A 14,515-nucleotide genomic window follows, 5' to 3' on the forward strand; every position below is an offset into this window, starting at 1 on the left:
TAATATTACTGAGGAGAAAACTAAGTTTAGTGCAGAGTTAGCTAATATTACTGAGGAGAGAACTAAGGTTAGTGGAGAGCTAGCTAATATTACTGAGGAGAGAACTAAGGTTAGTGCAGAGCTAGCTAAAATTACTGAGGAGAAAACTAAGTTTAGTGCAGAGCTAGCTAATATTACTGAGGAGAAAACTAAGGTTAGTGGAGAGCTAGCTTATATTACTGAGGAGAAAACTAACATTAGTGCAGAACTAGCTAATATTACTGAGGAGAAAACTAAGGTTAGTGAAGAGCTAGCTAATATTACTGAGGAGAAAACTAAGTTTAGTGCAGAGCTAGCTAATATTACTGAGGAGAAAACTAAGTTTAGTGCAGAGCTAGCTAATATTACTGAGGAGAAAACTAAGGTTAGTGCAGAGCTAGCTAATAACACTGAGGAGAAAACTAAGGTTAGTGGAGAGCTAGCTAATAACACTGAGGAGAAAACTAAGGTTAGTGCAGAGCTAGCTAATATTACTGAGAAGAAAACTAAGATTAGTGGAGAGCTAGCTAATAACACTGAGGAGAAAACTAAGGTTAGTGGAGAGCTAGCTAATAACACTGAGGAGAAAACTAAGGTTAGTGCAGAGCTAGCTAATATTACTGAGAAGAAAACTAAGATTAGTGGAGAGCTAGCTAATATTACTGAGGAGAAAACTAAGGTTAGTGGAGAGCTAGCTAATAATACTGAGGAGAGAACTAAGGTTAGTGCAGAGCTAGCTAATATTACTGAGGAGAGAACTAAGGTTAGTGGAGAGCTAGCTAATATTACTGAGGAGAGAACTAAGGTTAGCGGAGAGCTAGAGAGAACTAAGGTTAGTTGAGAGCAAGCTAATATTACTGAGGAGAAAACTAAGGTTAGTGGAGAGCTAGCTAATATTACTGAGGCGAAAACTAAGGTTAGTGGAGAGCTAGCTAATATTACTGAGGAGAAAACTAAGGGTAGTGCAGAGCTAGCTAATATTACTGAGGCGAAAACTAAGGTTAGTGGAGAGCTAGCTAATATTACTGAGGAGAGAACTAAGGTTAGTGCAGAGCTAGCTAATATTACTGAGGAGAGAACTAAGGTTAGTGCAGAGCTAGCTAATATTACTGAGGAGAGAACTAAGGTTAGTGGAGAGCCAGCTAATATTACTGAGGAGAAAACTAAGGTTAGTGCAGAGCTCGCTAATATTACTGAGGAGAAAACTAAGGTTAGTGCAGAGCTAGCTAATATTACTGAGGAGAAAGCTAAGGTTAGTGCAGAGCTAGCTACTATTACTGAGGCGAAAACTAAAGTTAGTGGAGAGCTAGCTAATATTACTGAGGAGAGAACTAAGGTTAGTGCAGAGCTAGCTAATATTACTGAGGAGAGAACTAAGGTTAGTGCAGAGCTAGCTAATATTACTGAGGAGAGAACTACGGTTAGTGGAGAGCCAGCTAATATTACTGAGGAGAGAACTAAGGTTAGTGCAGAGCTAGCTAATATTACTGAGGAGAAAACTAAGGTTAGTACAGAGCTAGCTAATATTACTGTGGAGAAAACTAAGATTAGTGGAGAGCTAGCTAATATTACTGAGGAGAAAACTAAGGTTAGTGGAGAGCTAGCTAATATTACTGAGGAGAGAACTAAGGTTAGTGGAGAGCTAGCTAATATTACTGAGGAGAGAACTAAGGTTAGCGGAGAGCTAGCTAATATTACTGAGGAGAGAACTAAGGTTAGTTGAGAGCTAGCTAATATTACTGAGGAGAAAACTAAGGTTAGTGGAGAGCTAGCTAATATTACTGAGGAGAAAACTAAGGTTAGTGCAGAGCTAGCTAATATTACTGAGGAGAAAGCTAAGGTTAGTGCAGAGCTAGCTAATATTACTGAGGCGAAAACTAAGGTTAGTGGAGAGCTAGCTAATATTACTGAGGAGAGAACTAAGGTTAGTGCAGAGCTAGCTAATATTACTGAGGAGAGAACTAAGGTTAGTGCAGAGCTAGCTAATATTACTGAGGAGAAAACTAAGGTTAGTGCAGAGTTAGCTAATATTACTGAGGAGAGAACTAAGGTTAGTGGAGAGCCAGCTAATATTACTGAGGAGAAAACTAAGGTTAGTGCAGAGCTCGCCAATATTACTGAGGAGAAAACTAAGGTTAGTACAGAGCTAGCTTATATTACTGAGGAGAAAACTAAGGTTAGTGCAGAGCTAGCTAATATTACTGAGGAGAAAACTAAGGTTAGTGCAGAGCTAGCTAATATTACTGAGGAGAAAACTAAGGTTAGTGCAGAGCTCGCTAATATTACTGAGGAGAAAACTAAGGTTAGTACAGAGCTAGCTAATATTACTGAGGAGAAAACTAAGGTTAGTGCAGAGCTAGCTAATATTACTGAGGAGAAAACTAAGGTTAGTGCAGAGCTCGCTAATATTACTGAGGAGAAAACTAAGGTTAGTGCAGAGCTCGCTAATATTACTGAGGAGAAAACTAAGGTTAGTACAGAGCTAGCTAATATTACTGAGGAGAAAACTAAGGTTAGTGGACAGCTAGCTAATATTACTGAGGAGAGAACTAAGGTTAGTGGAGAGCTAGCTAATATTACTGAGGAGAAAACTAAGGTTAGTGGAGAGCTAGCTAATATTACTGAGGAGAAAACTAAGGTTAGTGGAGAGCTAGCTAATAATACTGAGGAGAGAACTAAGGTTAGTGCAGAGCTAGCTAATATTACTGAGGAGAGAACTAAGGTTAGTGGAGAGCTAGCTAATATTACTGAGGAGAGAACTAAGGTTAGCGGAGAGCTAGAGAGAACTAAGGTTAGTTGAGAGCTAGCTAATATTACTGAGGAGAAAACTAAGGTTAGTGGAGAGCTAGCTACTATTACTGAGGCGAAAACTAAGGTTAGTGGAGAGCTAGCTAATATTACTGAGGAGAAAACTAAGGGTAGTGCAGAGCTAGCTAATATTACTGAGGCGAAAACTAAGGTTAGTGGAGAGCTAGCTAATATTACTGAGGAGAGAACTAAGGTTAGTGCAGAGCTAGCTAATATTACTGAGGAGAGAACTAAGGTTAGTGCAGAGCTAGCTAATATTACTGAGGAGAGAACTAAGGTTAGTGGAGAGCCAGCTAATATTACTGAGGAGAAAACTAAGGTTAGTGCAGAGCTCGCTAATATTACTGAGGAGAAAACTAAGGTTAGTGCAGAGCTAGCTAATATTACTGAGGAGAAAGCTAAGGTTAGTGCAGAGCTAGCTACTATTACTGAGGCGAAAACTAAAGTTAGTGGAGAGCTAGCTAATATTACTGAGGAGAGAACTAAGGTTAGTGCAGAGCTAGCTAATATTACTGAGGAGAGAACTAAGGTTAGTGCAGAGCTAGCTAATATTACTGAGGAGAGAACTACGGTTAGTGGAGAGCCAGCTAATATTACTGAGGAGAGAACTAAGGTTAGTGCAGAGCTAGCTAATATTACTGAGGAGAAAACTAAGGTTAGTACAGAGCTAGCTAATATTACTGTGGAGAAAACTAAGATTAGTGGAGAGCTAGCTAATATTACTGAGGAGAAAACTAAGGTTAGTGGAGAGCTAGCTAATATTACTGAGGAGAGAACTAAGGTTAGTGGAGAGCTAGCTAATATTACTGAGGAGAGAACTAAGGTTAGCGGAGAGCTAGCTAATATTACTGAGGAGAGAACTAAGGTTAGTTGAGAGCTAGCTAATATTACTGAGGAGAAAACTAAGGTTAGTGGAGAGCTAGCTAATATTACTGAGGAGAAAACTAAGGTTAGTGCAGAGCTAGCTAATATTACTGAGGAGAAAGCTAAGGTTAGTGCAGAGCTAGCTAATATTACTGAGGCGAAAACTAAGGTTAGTGGAGAGCTAGCTAATATTACTGAGGAGAGAACTAAGGTTAGTGCAGAGCTAGCTAATATTACTGAGGAGAGAACTAAGGTTAGTGCAGAGCTAGCTAATATTACTGAGGAGAAAACTAAGGTTAGTGCAGAGTTAGCTAATATTACTGAGGAGAGAACTAAGGTTAGTGGAGAGCCAGCTAATATTACTGAGGAGAAAACTAAGGTTAGTGCAGAGCTCGCCAATATTACTGAGGAGAAAACTAAGGTTAGTACAGAGCTAGCTTATATTACTGAGGAGAAAACTAAGGTTAGTGCAGAGCTAGCTAATATTACTGAGGAGAAAACTAAGGTTAGTGCAGAGCTAGCTAATATTACTGAGGAGAAAACTAAGGTTAGTGCAGAGCTCGCTAATATTACTGAGGAGAAAACTAAGGTTAGTACAGAGCTAGCTAATATTACTGAGGAGAAAACTAAGGTTAGTGCAGAGCTAGCTAATATTACTGAGGAGAAAACTAAGGTTAGTGCAGAGCTCGCTAATATTACTGAGGAGAAAACTAAGGTTAGTGCAGAGCTCGCTAATATTACTGAGGAGAAAACTAAGGTTAGTACAGAGCTAGCTAATATTACTGAGGAGAAAACTAAGGTTAGTGGACAGCTAGCTAATATTACTGAGGAGAGAACTAAGGTTAGTGGAGAGCTAGCTAATATTACTGAGGAGAAAACTAAGGTTAGTGGAGAGCTAGCTAATATTACTGAGGAGAGAACTAAGGTTAGTGCAGAGCTAGCTAATATTACTGAGGAGAAAACTAAGGTTAGTGCAGAGCTCGCTAATATTACTGAGGAGAAAGCTAAGGTTAGTACAGAGCTAGCTAATATTACTGAGAAGAAAACTAAGGTTAGTGGAGAGCTCGCTAATATTACTGAGGAGAAAACTAAGGTTAGTGGAGAGCTAGCTAATATTACTGAGGAGAGAACTAAGGTTAGTGCAGAGCTAGCTAATATTACTGAGGAGAAAACTAAGGTTAGTGGACAGCTAGCTAATATTACTGAGGAGAGAACTAAGGTTAGTACAGAGCTAGCTAATATTACTGAGGAGAAAACTAAGGTTAGTGGACAGCTAGCTAATATTACTGAGGAGAGAACTAAGGTTAGTGCAGAGCTAGCTAATATTACTGAGGAGAAAACTAAGGTTAGTGGACAGCTAGCTAATATTACTGAGGAGAGAACTAAGGTTAGTGGACAGCTAGCTAATATTACTGAGGAGAGAACTAAGGTTAGTACAGAGCTAGCTAATATTACTGAGGAGAAAACTAAGGTTAGTGGACAGCTAGCTAATATTACTGAGGAGAAAACTAAGGTTAGTGGACAGCTAGCTAATATTACTGAGGAGAGAACTAAGGTTAGTACAGAGCTAGCTAATATTACTGAGGAGAAAACTAAGGTTAGTGCAGAGCTAGCTAATATTACTGAGGAGAAAACTAAGGTTAGTTGAGAGCTAGCTAATATTACTGAGGAGAAAACTAAGTTTAGAGCAGAGCTAGCTAATATGAGAGAATGTTACATGTAACTGCACATATTGTTTAAATTTATTTTATTTTATTACATTTTTAATGCAGCAATGTGTTTATTCAGTGATTCTCATACTGTTTTATTGGTAGTGTATGTATATATTTAGAAGCAAAGTGTTCTATGACATGTCTATTTATGACAATATGTCAGATTTCTATATAGGATTTAAGATACAATCATAAAGATAAAGTCTTAATATATATATATATATATATATATATATATATATATATATATATATATATATATATTTGTATCTTTTTGCTCATCTTTTTTCTTTCTCTCTCTTTTATCTCCAGGTGTGTTTCCTCTCTTCCAGGTGTGAGTAAACAGCAGGTACTGTATCTCACTTTCAGCCCTGTTGGGGAGTAAAGGCACCCCCTGGTGGCCGTGGGGAATTTATATAAATTATTAAAAAAATATTATTAATTATCCTTTCTATAATAATACTAGAAATAATACACATTCTTTTAATCAATCAACCAATCTACCTTCATTATTATGTGTATTTATTTTGTACTCAGAAAAACATTGAGTTTAAGATTCAAGACTATAACAATGGCAATAAAACAAGACCAGGAATTTAAATTCTTAGGAAGCAAAAAAAAACAATAATTTATTATTAAGAACTAAAGTAAATTAACTTACAAAAACATAAATACAGATAATAAAATGTAATATAATTAAATGGTAATAGGAGAATTAAAACTGAAACATGTTGTGTTACAGAGGGAGAGAGGAATTAAACTACCTAAATAATAAAAAATAAAGGTAAATATCTGTATCAGATGTATCTAGTCTGTATTCTCTGGTCTCTGAGCTGATCTAAATCTGATAATGAAGGAGATCAGACTTTATCTGAAGAGATAACTCTGTCTGTTAGTGTGGAACACTGACACGGCTTTTAATGAAGATAATAAATCAGAAAATGGAACAGAAAACCAGACCATCTCCCACAGCGTTCCTCCTCTGGAACGTTTTATGTTCTGATTAGATAAAGACATTCGGAAGAGTAAAACCAGATAAACCCATTAAACCCAAAGAACACTGTAGCAGCAGCTGTTAAGCATGGTGGTGGGAGCATCATGCTCTGGGGCTGTTCTGCTTCCAGTGCTGCTGGTACATTACACACAGTGGATGGAATAATGGAGAAGGAGGACTTGCTCAGAATTCTTCTTCAGCAGAACCTCAAACCATCAGCTGTACAGTTTAAACTTGGAGTGAATTAAGAGCTCCAACAGGACCGTGACCCAATCACACATCAGAGATGGTCGTGGAACAGGATAAAGCAGGTTAATATTAAGCTTTTGGAACCGACTTCCCAACGTTTGTGCTCCCCTGTTCAAATGATCCGTATTGTTGATGTTCTGAGTGTAAATACGTGAAGAAATCTACAATAATTCTACAGAAACAAACTTGTAGATGAGCTTTTCTGCAGATTCTAGACTCTTCTAAACTGCTGTTCCCCATCCTTTAGATAAGAGCAGAAGGTGGGTTGTTTGGTTAGTAGTAAACAGGACGCGGTGCAGACTGGAACTGATAGAAAAAGAGCTTCATGAAAGCAGATCTTTATTAGAGTTTATTCAGGACAGTAAATAGGATGAAACTGGCTCTGCAGCACAAGACAGAGCACAGTGAAACAGGTACAGGTAGCTTTACCTGCTGTCTGATTAACTGTGTACAGATTACAGTACAGACTAAATATCACTTTTCATAAATGATGCTAAAAAGAGGATTTAGAGATGAGCCTCTTTAACACAGAGCAACTGGATCAAAGATCCTGATTTAATCTTCATTTATTACATTTTTACATTCTTCATTCATTCACTGGATTTGGGTATTTGATGAATGGAGCTGAAACAGATATTTATAAAATTAACTACCTTTTTATTTTCATATTTTAACTCATTTTATGAAATTCTGCAGTTCAGAGTTTAAACTATCCTGATCTGCTCGTTTTCTCCAGACATTATTTCTCTTTTTCTACCATTTTATAAGCTTTTCTCACAACCTTGTACATAAACTGTCCTGCGGTGTGACATTACATTACAGTAAAATAAAAAAAAAGATGTAATTAACCCTGCACATTTTGATAACTGATTAAATATATATTTTAAACTTTATTAACTAATTTATTAAGATTAATATTTACATTTTCTCAAAGTAGAGCCGTCACACCGCAGGACTGACGAAAACTGAAACGTTAACTGTTTCACAGAAAGTAGGAAATCTGTAAAATTAATAAGAGATTCAAACATTCAAATCACAGCCAAACATCTGAAGGACCTTCTGTTTCCTGCTTCACTAAAGAACCCCTAGAGATGACCATCAAACTGCCTGTTTAAAAAGCTGATCATTTTCATCACAAAGCCTTAAAAATGTCCTGTGATAATTATTGTAGGAGTCTGATCCATTTTAATACCTTATACTGGTAAAGTAAAAATGTTTTAAGCCATTATAAACAGTTCAGATATAACTGATTTACTTTATATAAGGGTTTATATTTCATAATTCATTCATATTACGTCACACCACAGGACATTCTGCATTCTGTTTACCTCACAATAAAAATCTAAATAAAGCTCTAAATAAAACATAAATCTATTTTACATCACTAACAGAAGATTTATGGAGGAAAAAAACACCCTAATTAATATTTTTACTTGATTACTGTAAAATCATGCATTGTTTAACCCACCCGTTTATATTTTATATAGAAATAGAAAGATTTACTTTTTTTGTGTAAAATATCAGAGAAAATATTATTTTTGGGGTAAAAGAAGCTCATTTATGATGATGAACAGGAGTGATGATCAGTGGAGCTGAGTTTTTACCTCCATCATTGAGATAGGGACTGAAGTATGGATAGATTTTCTCAGTGAAAGACTGACCAGTGAAAGAGTAGATATGAGAGCTGTTCTCAACATCATAGAAGGAGACCAGACCCTCCTCATAATCCACAAACACCCCCACCTTCTGGAGAACCTGATTTAAGGAGAGGAGGACAGAAGGACATTCATTAGCTGTATATTCACTTTCATTCCTCAAAGATATAGACCATTCTCCATCCTCAGGACTGAGTGTAATCACCCCCTTCCTGTTAACGGACTCTCTGATCACTCCTAAATCCCACTCAGTCTTCCCTCTGACCTGAACCTCATAGTAAAACCTCCCTGAGGAGAATCCCTCCTTTCCCAGAACACAGAGACACTCATCAAACCTCTGTGGAGAATCAGGAATGTTTTGTTGGATGTTTCCATGTTTCAACTCTTTCCCATCATCAGACAGGATGAGTTCAGGATGAGCTGTATCAGGATCCAGAGTCACATCCACTGAGAGAAACACACACAATTTAAACCCATTTTAACATCATACAGCACCAACTACACAACATACACACACTGTATTTAGTCATGTGATCAGGAAGAGACAACATACCTGCATATTGTTGAATTCTCTTCATTTCTGTTCAGAAAAGAGTAATAAACAATAGAAACGAACGTCAGAATTTAAATAATGTTTAATTAACTGTTTAATGATGTTTGATTCATATGAAGCACAGTAGATATTTTATGGAATTTCCAGCACTAGAGTTTATCATAATTACCTTCATAATATTAACAATATTATTTGATTCATATTATTCTTACAAGTGACAGCCCGTAGGTTTTGAGGATTAGGGGATTAGAGAATTTAGAGATCTCTGGTGAAAATGTGTAACTGGACTGAGCATGAGGTAGAGTACTTTTAAAATGTGAATTGTCGTTCAGTCTCTTTTCAGAACAGACGATTTTAGCAAGAACTCCTTGGTTTCTTTGGTTTATTGATGCAGCATTAAACAGACAAAGACTAAGTTTCTTGTTCTGATCTCTCCATGTTTGCAGTAGCTCTTGTATCAACATCATTAGCAGTGTCATGGTTGCTCAGGTAACCCGTAAAAGTTATCATGGCATTCAGAAATTTTACAATCAGTATATTTGGCTTTACCATGATGGAATTAATTAGAACATCCTGTCTTCTCCCCACTCAGGAACCCTACTTCTCTCAATTTAAAAGAAAAAATCGTAAGGACTGCTGCTTTAATTTCTGTCTGTAATTTGCAACATAAACTGATCAGATGATTTTCACGTAGTCATAGACGTTTTAATATTTTACCCCATGAGAATGAATGGATCCATCCTTTACATGTTAAGATGATACAAATACACTTGAAACACCCAACTATCAACATGGAGTACCTAAGCACCTAAGTACCTAAACCACCTACAACTGTCTAGCAGTCAGCAAGCAACCAGTAAGAAAAATTATGCAAATTACCTAAAAGACCATAGCAGCCACTTTGCCACAATGTAGCACCAATCTAGCCTCCACTGAGGAACACCGTAGCAACCACGTAGCAAGTTCATAACCACCAGCTGTGCTACCGCTGTAACCACAGAGCAACAACGCAGCAACCAACTGGGATACTGTTGCAACAACATTGCAACCACCTAGCAGCACCCAAGCAACCACCTGGAATACCACAGCAATCAAGTCACCTCAAATTAATTTAAATAGCATTTTTCGGGGTTAGGGTCATAGCAACACCATATCCATACCAACTACCTGGACTACCATAGAAACCACTTACCAACAATGTAGCAATCACCTGGAAACCACAGCAACTGATTAGTGACTACCTAGCAAGCTCATTGCAACCACTTCTCAAAATAGCAACCACCAGGAATACAATAACAACTAATAAGCAACTACCTAAAAATGCCAGAAACGGCTTTCTTAACTTATTGGCACAACCATCTTCTGCATTTACATCAGGAAATACACTTTTCTGGTTTTGAATGTATATATAGTGTTCTTTTTCAAAGTTTCAGCAACATTTTGCAGTTTTGGAGGGACATCATCCTCATCATCAAACCTCTGGTGATGTGGACTTGCTGAATTTAATAAGGTAAATAGGAGAGAAGATCTAAGCTCTGACTGATCAGTAGATACTCACTGATCTCAGGAAGCTTCACCATCTCCTCACTGAGGGCTTCCTGAAGCCGAGACAAAGCTGTCCTCAGAGTCTCCACCCTCAGATGAGTGTTAATCCTGACGTCAGTCCAGGTCTTGGTGGGTGGGGGTCTGCAGAGGGAGGGGTAAACCTACAGTACAGCAGGAGAGAGGAGAAACCCCTCAGCATGGGCAGTGCTGTCCTGTGCTGGACTGCATTACTATTGAGGAACAGAGGGACTCTGACCTGTAGGAGGTGGAGGTGGTCCTCAGTGTGGGAGATCTGCTCCAGCTCAGTGTCTCTCCTCTTTAGCTCAGTGATTTCCTGCTCCAGCTCTTTAATCAGCTCTTCAGCCTGCCTCTCTGCTGCTTTCTGCTTCTCCTCCATCACCTCCAGCAGCTCCGCCTGGCTCCTCTCAATGCAGCGCACCAGAGCCCTGAAGACCTCCACACTGTCTGCTTTCTCCTTCTCTGTGTTTTTCTGACACCAATCACATTCATCACAATCACAAAAGAGTTGAAGTGACTGAAGGCTGGAATGTTACTGATGTGATATTAGAAACAGTCAAATAAAACTCAGACTCACCTTATTGAGATCTACAGAGTGATTGATCTCCTCAATCTTCTTCATTCGGTCCTGGATCATCTGCTGAACATCTGCCTGTGTCTTCCCCAGCTGAGTCTATGGACATTAGACACATTATAAGAAAGACGCTCATTAATCTGAGGAATCTGTAGCATAGAAAATAAATGAGGGTTAATTTAAGTGAATAATTCTTTCTCTAAATATCTGACCTTCTTCTCTCCACTCTCCTGCTCTACAGGAACAGTGCTGTGAGTCTTGTGGTCTGTCTCAGAGCAGAACCGACACACACAGGTCTGGTCGTCTCTACAGAACAGCTCCAGGGGTCTCTCATGATTCTGGCAGATGTAGTCCTGCAGGTTCTCCACAGGGTCCATCAGCTTGTGCTTCTTCAGTGCAGGGGCTCTGAGATGATGCTCCAGGTGAGTTTTGCAGTAGGAGGTCATACAGTCCAGACAGGACTTCAGAGCAACGATTTTATTTTCAGAGCAGATGTCACAGAGCACATTCTCTGAAGCTCTGCTGGATTTCACCTGAAGCGACTTCTTGAACTGAGCAGTCAGTCCAGAGATGAAGGTGTTCACACGAAGCTCAGGTCTTCTGGAGAACTCCTCCTTACAAAGGGGACACTTGCAGTGTGAGCTGCTGTTCCAGCTCTTTCTGAGACAGTTCATGCAGAAGTTGTGTCCACATGGAGTAGAGACCGGATCAGTGAAAACATCCAGACAGATACAGCACTGAAACTCATCTTCAGACAGGAGACTGATGGAGGAAGCCATGACTGATAGATGAAACACAGACAGCATGAAGGTCCAACATTTTTCATGATATTTCATCAAGAACTAGTAGTGGATCTTAAGTAAGAGATAGCAAATATTATTTTATTGGTTCATACTGTAGCAACGGTCCTACCAAACTATAAACTAAAATAAGGACATGTGGTAAGTTATCCGTTACTGTATCTGGACTACTTGTTTCCACAATCAAGCAATCAAACATTAATACCTTTCAAAACCTCCAGGCCCATGAATTCACCAAAGATTATGTAGAAATATAATCAATGAGCTGTACTGTAAACCTATCAACACAGTGCTTTTAAATACCAAATCTTTAGTTTTACCAGTACATACACTATATTTTGTGTATGCCAGTCTGTATTGCTGTGTTTGGCGATGTGAGGTTTGGATGGAGAAGCTCGGTCATTTGAACTCTCTCCATTCCATGAGACTCTCTATGCTCTACTGTTGTTGATCTAATCTGAAGCTACATGAAGTTTGGAGGTGTGTAGTGATGAACTCTGAAGCTACATGGAGTTTGGAGGTGTGTAGTGATGAACTCTGAAGCTACATGAAGTTTGGAGGTGTGTAGTGATGAACTCTGAAGCTACATGAAGTTTGGAGGTGTGTAGTGATGAACTCTGAAGCTACATGGAGTTTGGAGGTGTGTAGTGATGAACTCTGAAGCTACATGGAGTTTGGAGGTGTGTAGTGATGAACTCTGAAGCTACATGAAGTTTGGAGGTGTGTAGTGATGAACTCTGAAGCTACATGGAGTTTGGAGGTGTGTAGTGATGAACTCTGAAGCTACATGAAGTTTGGAGGTGTGTAGTGATGAACTCTGAAGCTACATGGAGTTTGGAGGTGTGTAGTGATGAACTCTGAAGCTACATGGAGTTTGGAGGTGTGTAGTGATGAACTCTGAAGCTACATGAAGTTTGGAGGTGTGTAGTGATGAACTCTGAAGCTACATGGAGTTTGGAGGTGTGTAGTGATGAACTCTAAAGCTACATGGAGTTTGGAGGTGTGTAGTGATGAACTCTGAAGCTACATGAAGTTTGGAGGTGTGTAGTGAGTGATGAACTCTGAAGCTACATGAAGTTTGGAGGTGTGTAGTGAGTGATGAACTCTGAAGCTACATGAAGTTTGGAGGTGTGTAGTGATGAACTCTGAAGCTACATGGAGTTTGGAGGTGTGTAGTGATGAACTCTGAAGCTACATGAAGTTTGGAGGTGTGTAGTGATGAACTCTGAAGCTACATGGAGTTTGGAGGTGTGTAGTGATGAACTCTGAAGCTACATGAAGTTTGGAGGTGTGTAGTGATGAACTCTGAAGCTACATGGAGTTTGGAGGTGTGTAGTGATGAACTCTGAAGCTACACAAAGTTTGGAGGTGTGTAGTGATGAACTCTGAAGCTACATGAAGTTTGGAGGTGTGTAGTGAGTGATGAACTCTGAAGCTACATGGAGTTTGGAGGTGTGTAGTGATGAACTCTGAAGCTACATGGAGTTTGGAGGTGTGTAGTGATGAACTCTGAAGCTACATGAAGTTTGGAGGTGTGTAGTGAGTGATGAACTCTGAAGCTACATGAAGTTTGGAGGTGTGTAGTGATGAACTCTGAAGCTACATGAAGTTTGGAGGTGTGTAGTGATTAATAAACTCTGAAGCTACATGAAGGTTGGAGGTGTGTAGTGATTAATAAACTCTGAAGCTACATGAAGTTTGGAGGTGTGTAGTGATGAACTCTGAAGCTACATGGAGTTTGGAGGTGTGTAGTGATGAACTCTGAAGCTACATGGAGTTTGGAGGTGTGTAGTGATGAACTCTGAAGCTACATGGAGTTTGGGGGTGTGTAGTGATGAACTCTGAAGCTACATGGAGTTTGGGGGTGTGTAGTGATTAATAAACTCTGAAGCTACACAAAGTTTGGAGGTGTGTAGTGATGAACTCTGAAGCTACATGAAGTTTGGAGGTGTGTAGTGAGTGATGAACTCTGAAGCTACATGAAGTTTGGAGGTGTGTAGTGATGAACTCTGAAGCTACATGGAGTTTGGAGGTGTGTAGTGATGAACTCTGAAGCTACATGAAGTTTGGAGGTGTGTAGTGATGAACTCTGAAGCTACATGGAGTTTGGAGGTGTGTAGTGATGAACTCTGAAGCTACATGGAGTTTGGAGGTGTGTAGTGATGAACTCTGAAGCTACATGAAGTTTGGAGGTGTGTAGTGATGAACTCTGAAACTACATGGAGTTTGGAGGTGTGTAGTGATGAACTCTGAAGCTACATGGAGTTTGGAGGTGTGTAGTGATGAACTCTGAAGCTACATGAAGTTTGGAGGTGTGTAGTGATGAACTCTGAAGCTACATGGAGTTTGGAGGTGTGTAGTGATGAACTCTGAAGCTACATGAAGTTTGGAGGTGTGTAGTGATGAACTCTGAAGCTACATGGAGTTTGGAGGTGTGTAGTGATGAACTCTGAAGCTACATGGAGTTTGGAGGTGTGTAGTGATGAACTCTGAAGCTACATGAAGTTTGGAGGTGTGTAGTGATGAACTCTGAAGCTACACGGAGTTTGGAGGTGTGTAGTGATGAACTCTGAAGCTACACGAAGTTTGGAGGTGTGTAGTGATGAACTCTGAAGCTACATGAAGTTTGGAGGTGTGTAGTGAGTGATGAACTCTGAAGCTACATGGAGTTTGGAGGTGTGTAGTGATGAACTCTGAAGCTACATGGAGTTTGGAGGTGTGTAGT

At 39.2% G+C, this 14,515-nt stretch overlaps 3 protein-coding genes and 1 long non-coding RNA gene across 10 annotated transcripts in view; 1 reads left to right on the forward strand and 3 right to left on the reverse strand.

Moving 5' to 3' along the window:
* Positions 1–14,515, reverse strand: part of LOC111191213 (nuclear factor 7, ovary-like) — a 430,228-nt gene that overhangs the window by 407,890 nt on the left and 7,823 nt on the right. The window lies entirely within an intron of this gene.
* Positions 1–14,515, reverse strand: part of LOC111190634 (E3 ubiquitin-protein ligase TRIM39-like) — a 419,370-nt gene that overhangs the window by 375,282 nt on the left and 29,573 nt on the right. The gene's annotated exons all lie outside the window — the stretch shown is intronic.
* Positions 1–14,515, forward strand: part of LOC125803919 (uncharacterized) — a 112,288-nt gene that overhangs the window by 70,568 nt on the left and 27,205 nt on the right. The window contains exon 2 of one of the 4 annotated variants that reach the window (XR_007440350.1): positions 5,715–5,751. The exons of the other annotated variants lie outside the window; for them this stretch is intronic. This is a non-coding gene — a long non-coding RNA (uncharacterized LOC125803919). The remainder of the gene's footprint in view (positions 1–5,714; positions 5,752–14,515) is intronic. 4 annotated transcript variants of the gene reach the window in all.
* LOC125803908 (E3 ubiquitin-protein ligase TRIM39-like) lies at positions 7,917–11,769 on the reverse strand. Its single transcript, XM_049482671.1, has 6 exons — positions 11,203–11,769; positions 10,994–11,089; positions 10,655–10,888; positions 10,394–10,559; positions 8,854–8,880; positions 7,917–8,747 (listed from the first exon to the last, which is right to left on the reverse strand). The coding sequence occupies exons 1-6, from the start codon at positions 11,767–11,769 to the stop codon at positions 8,200–8,202; spliced, it is 1,638 nt and encodes a 545-aa protein (XP_049338628.1). The 3' UTR covers positions 7,917–8,199.

This window comes from Astyanax mexicanus, chromosome 8 (assembly GCF_023375975.1).
Source record: "Astyanax mexicanus isolate ESR-SI-001 chromosome 8, AstMex3_surface, whole genome shotgun sequence".
NCBI lineage: Eukaryota > Metazoa > Chordata > Actinopteri > Characiformes > Acestrorhamphidae > Astyanax > Astyanax mexicanus.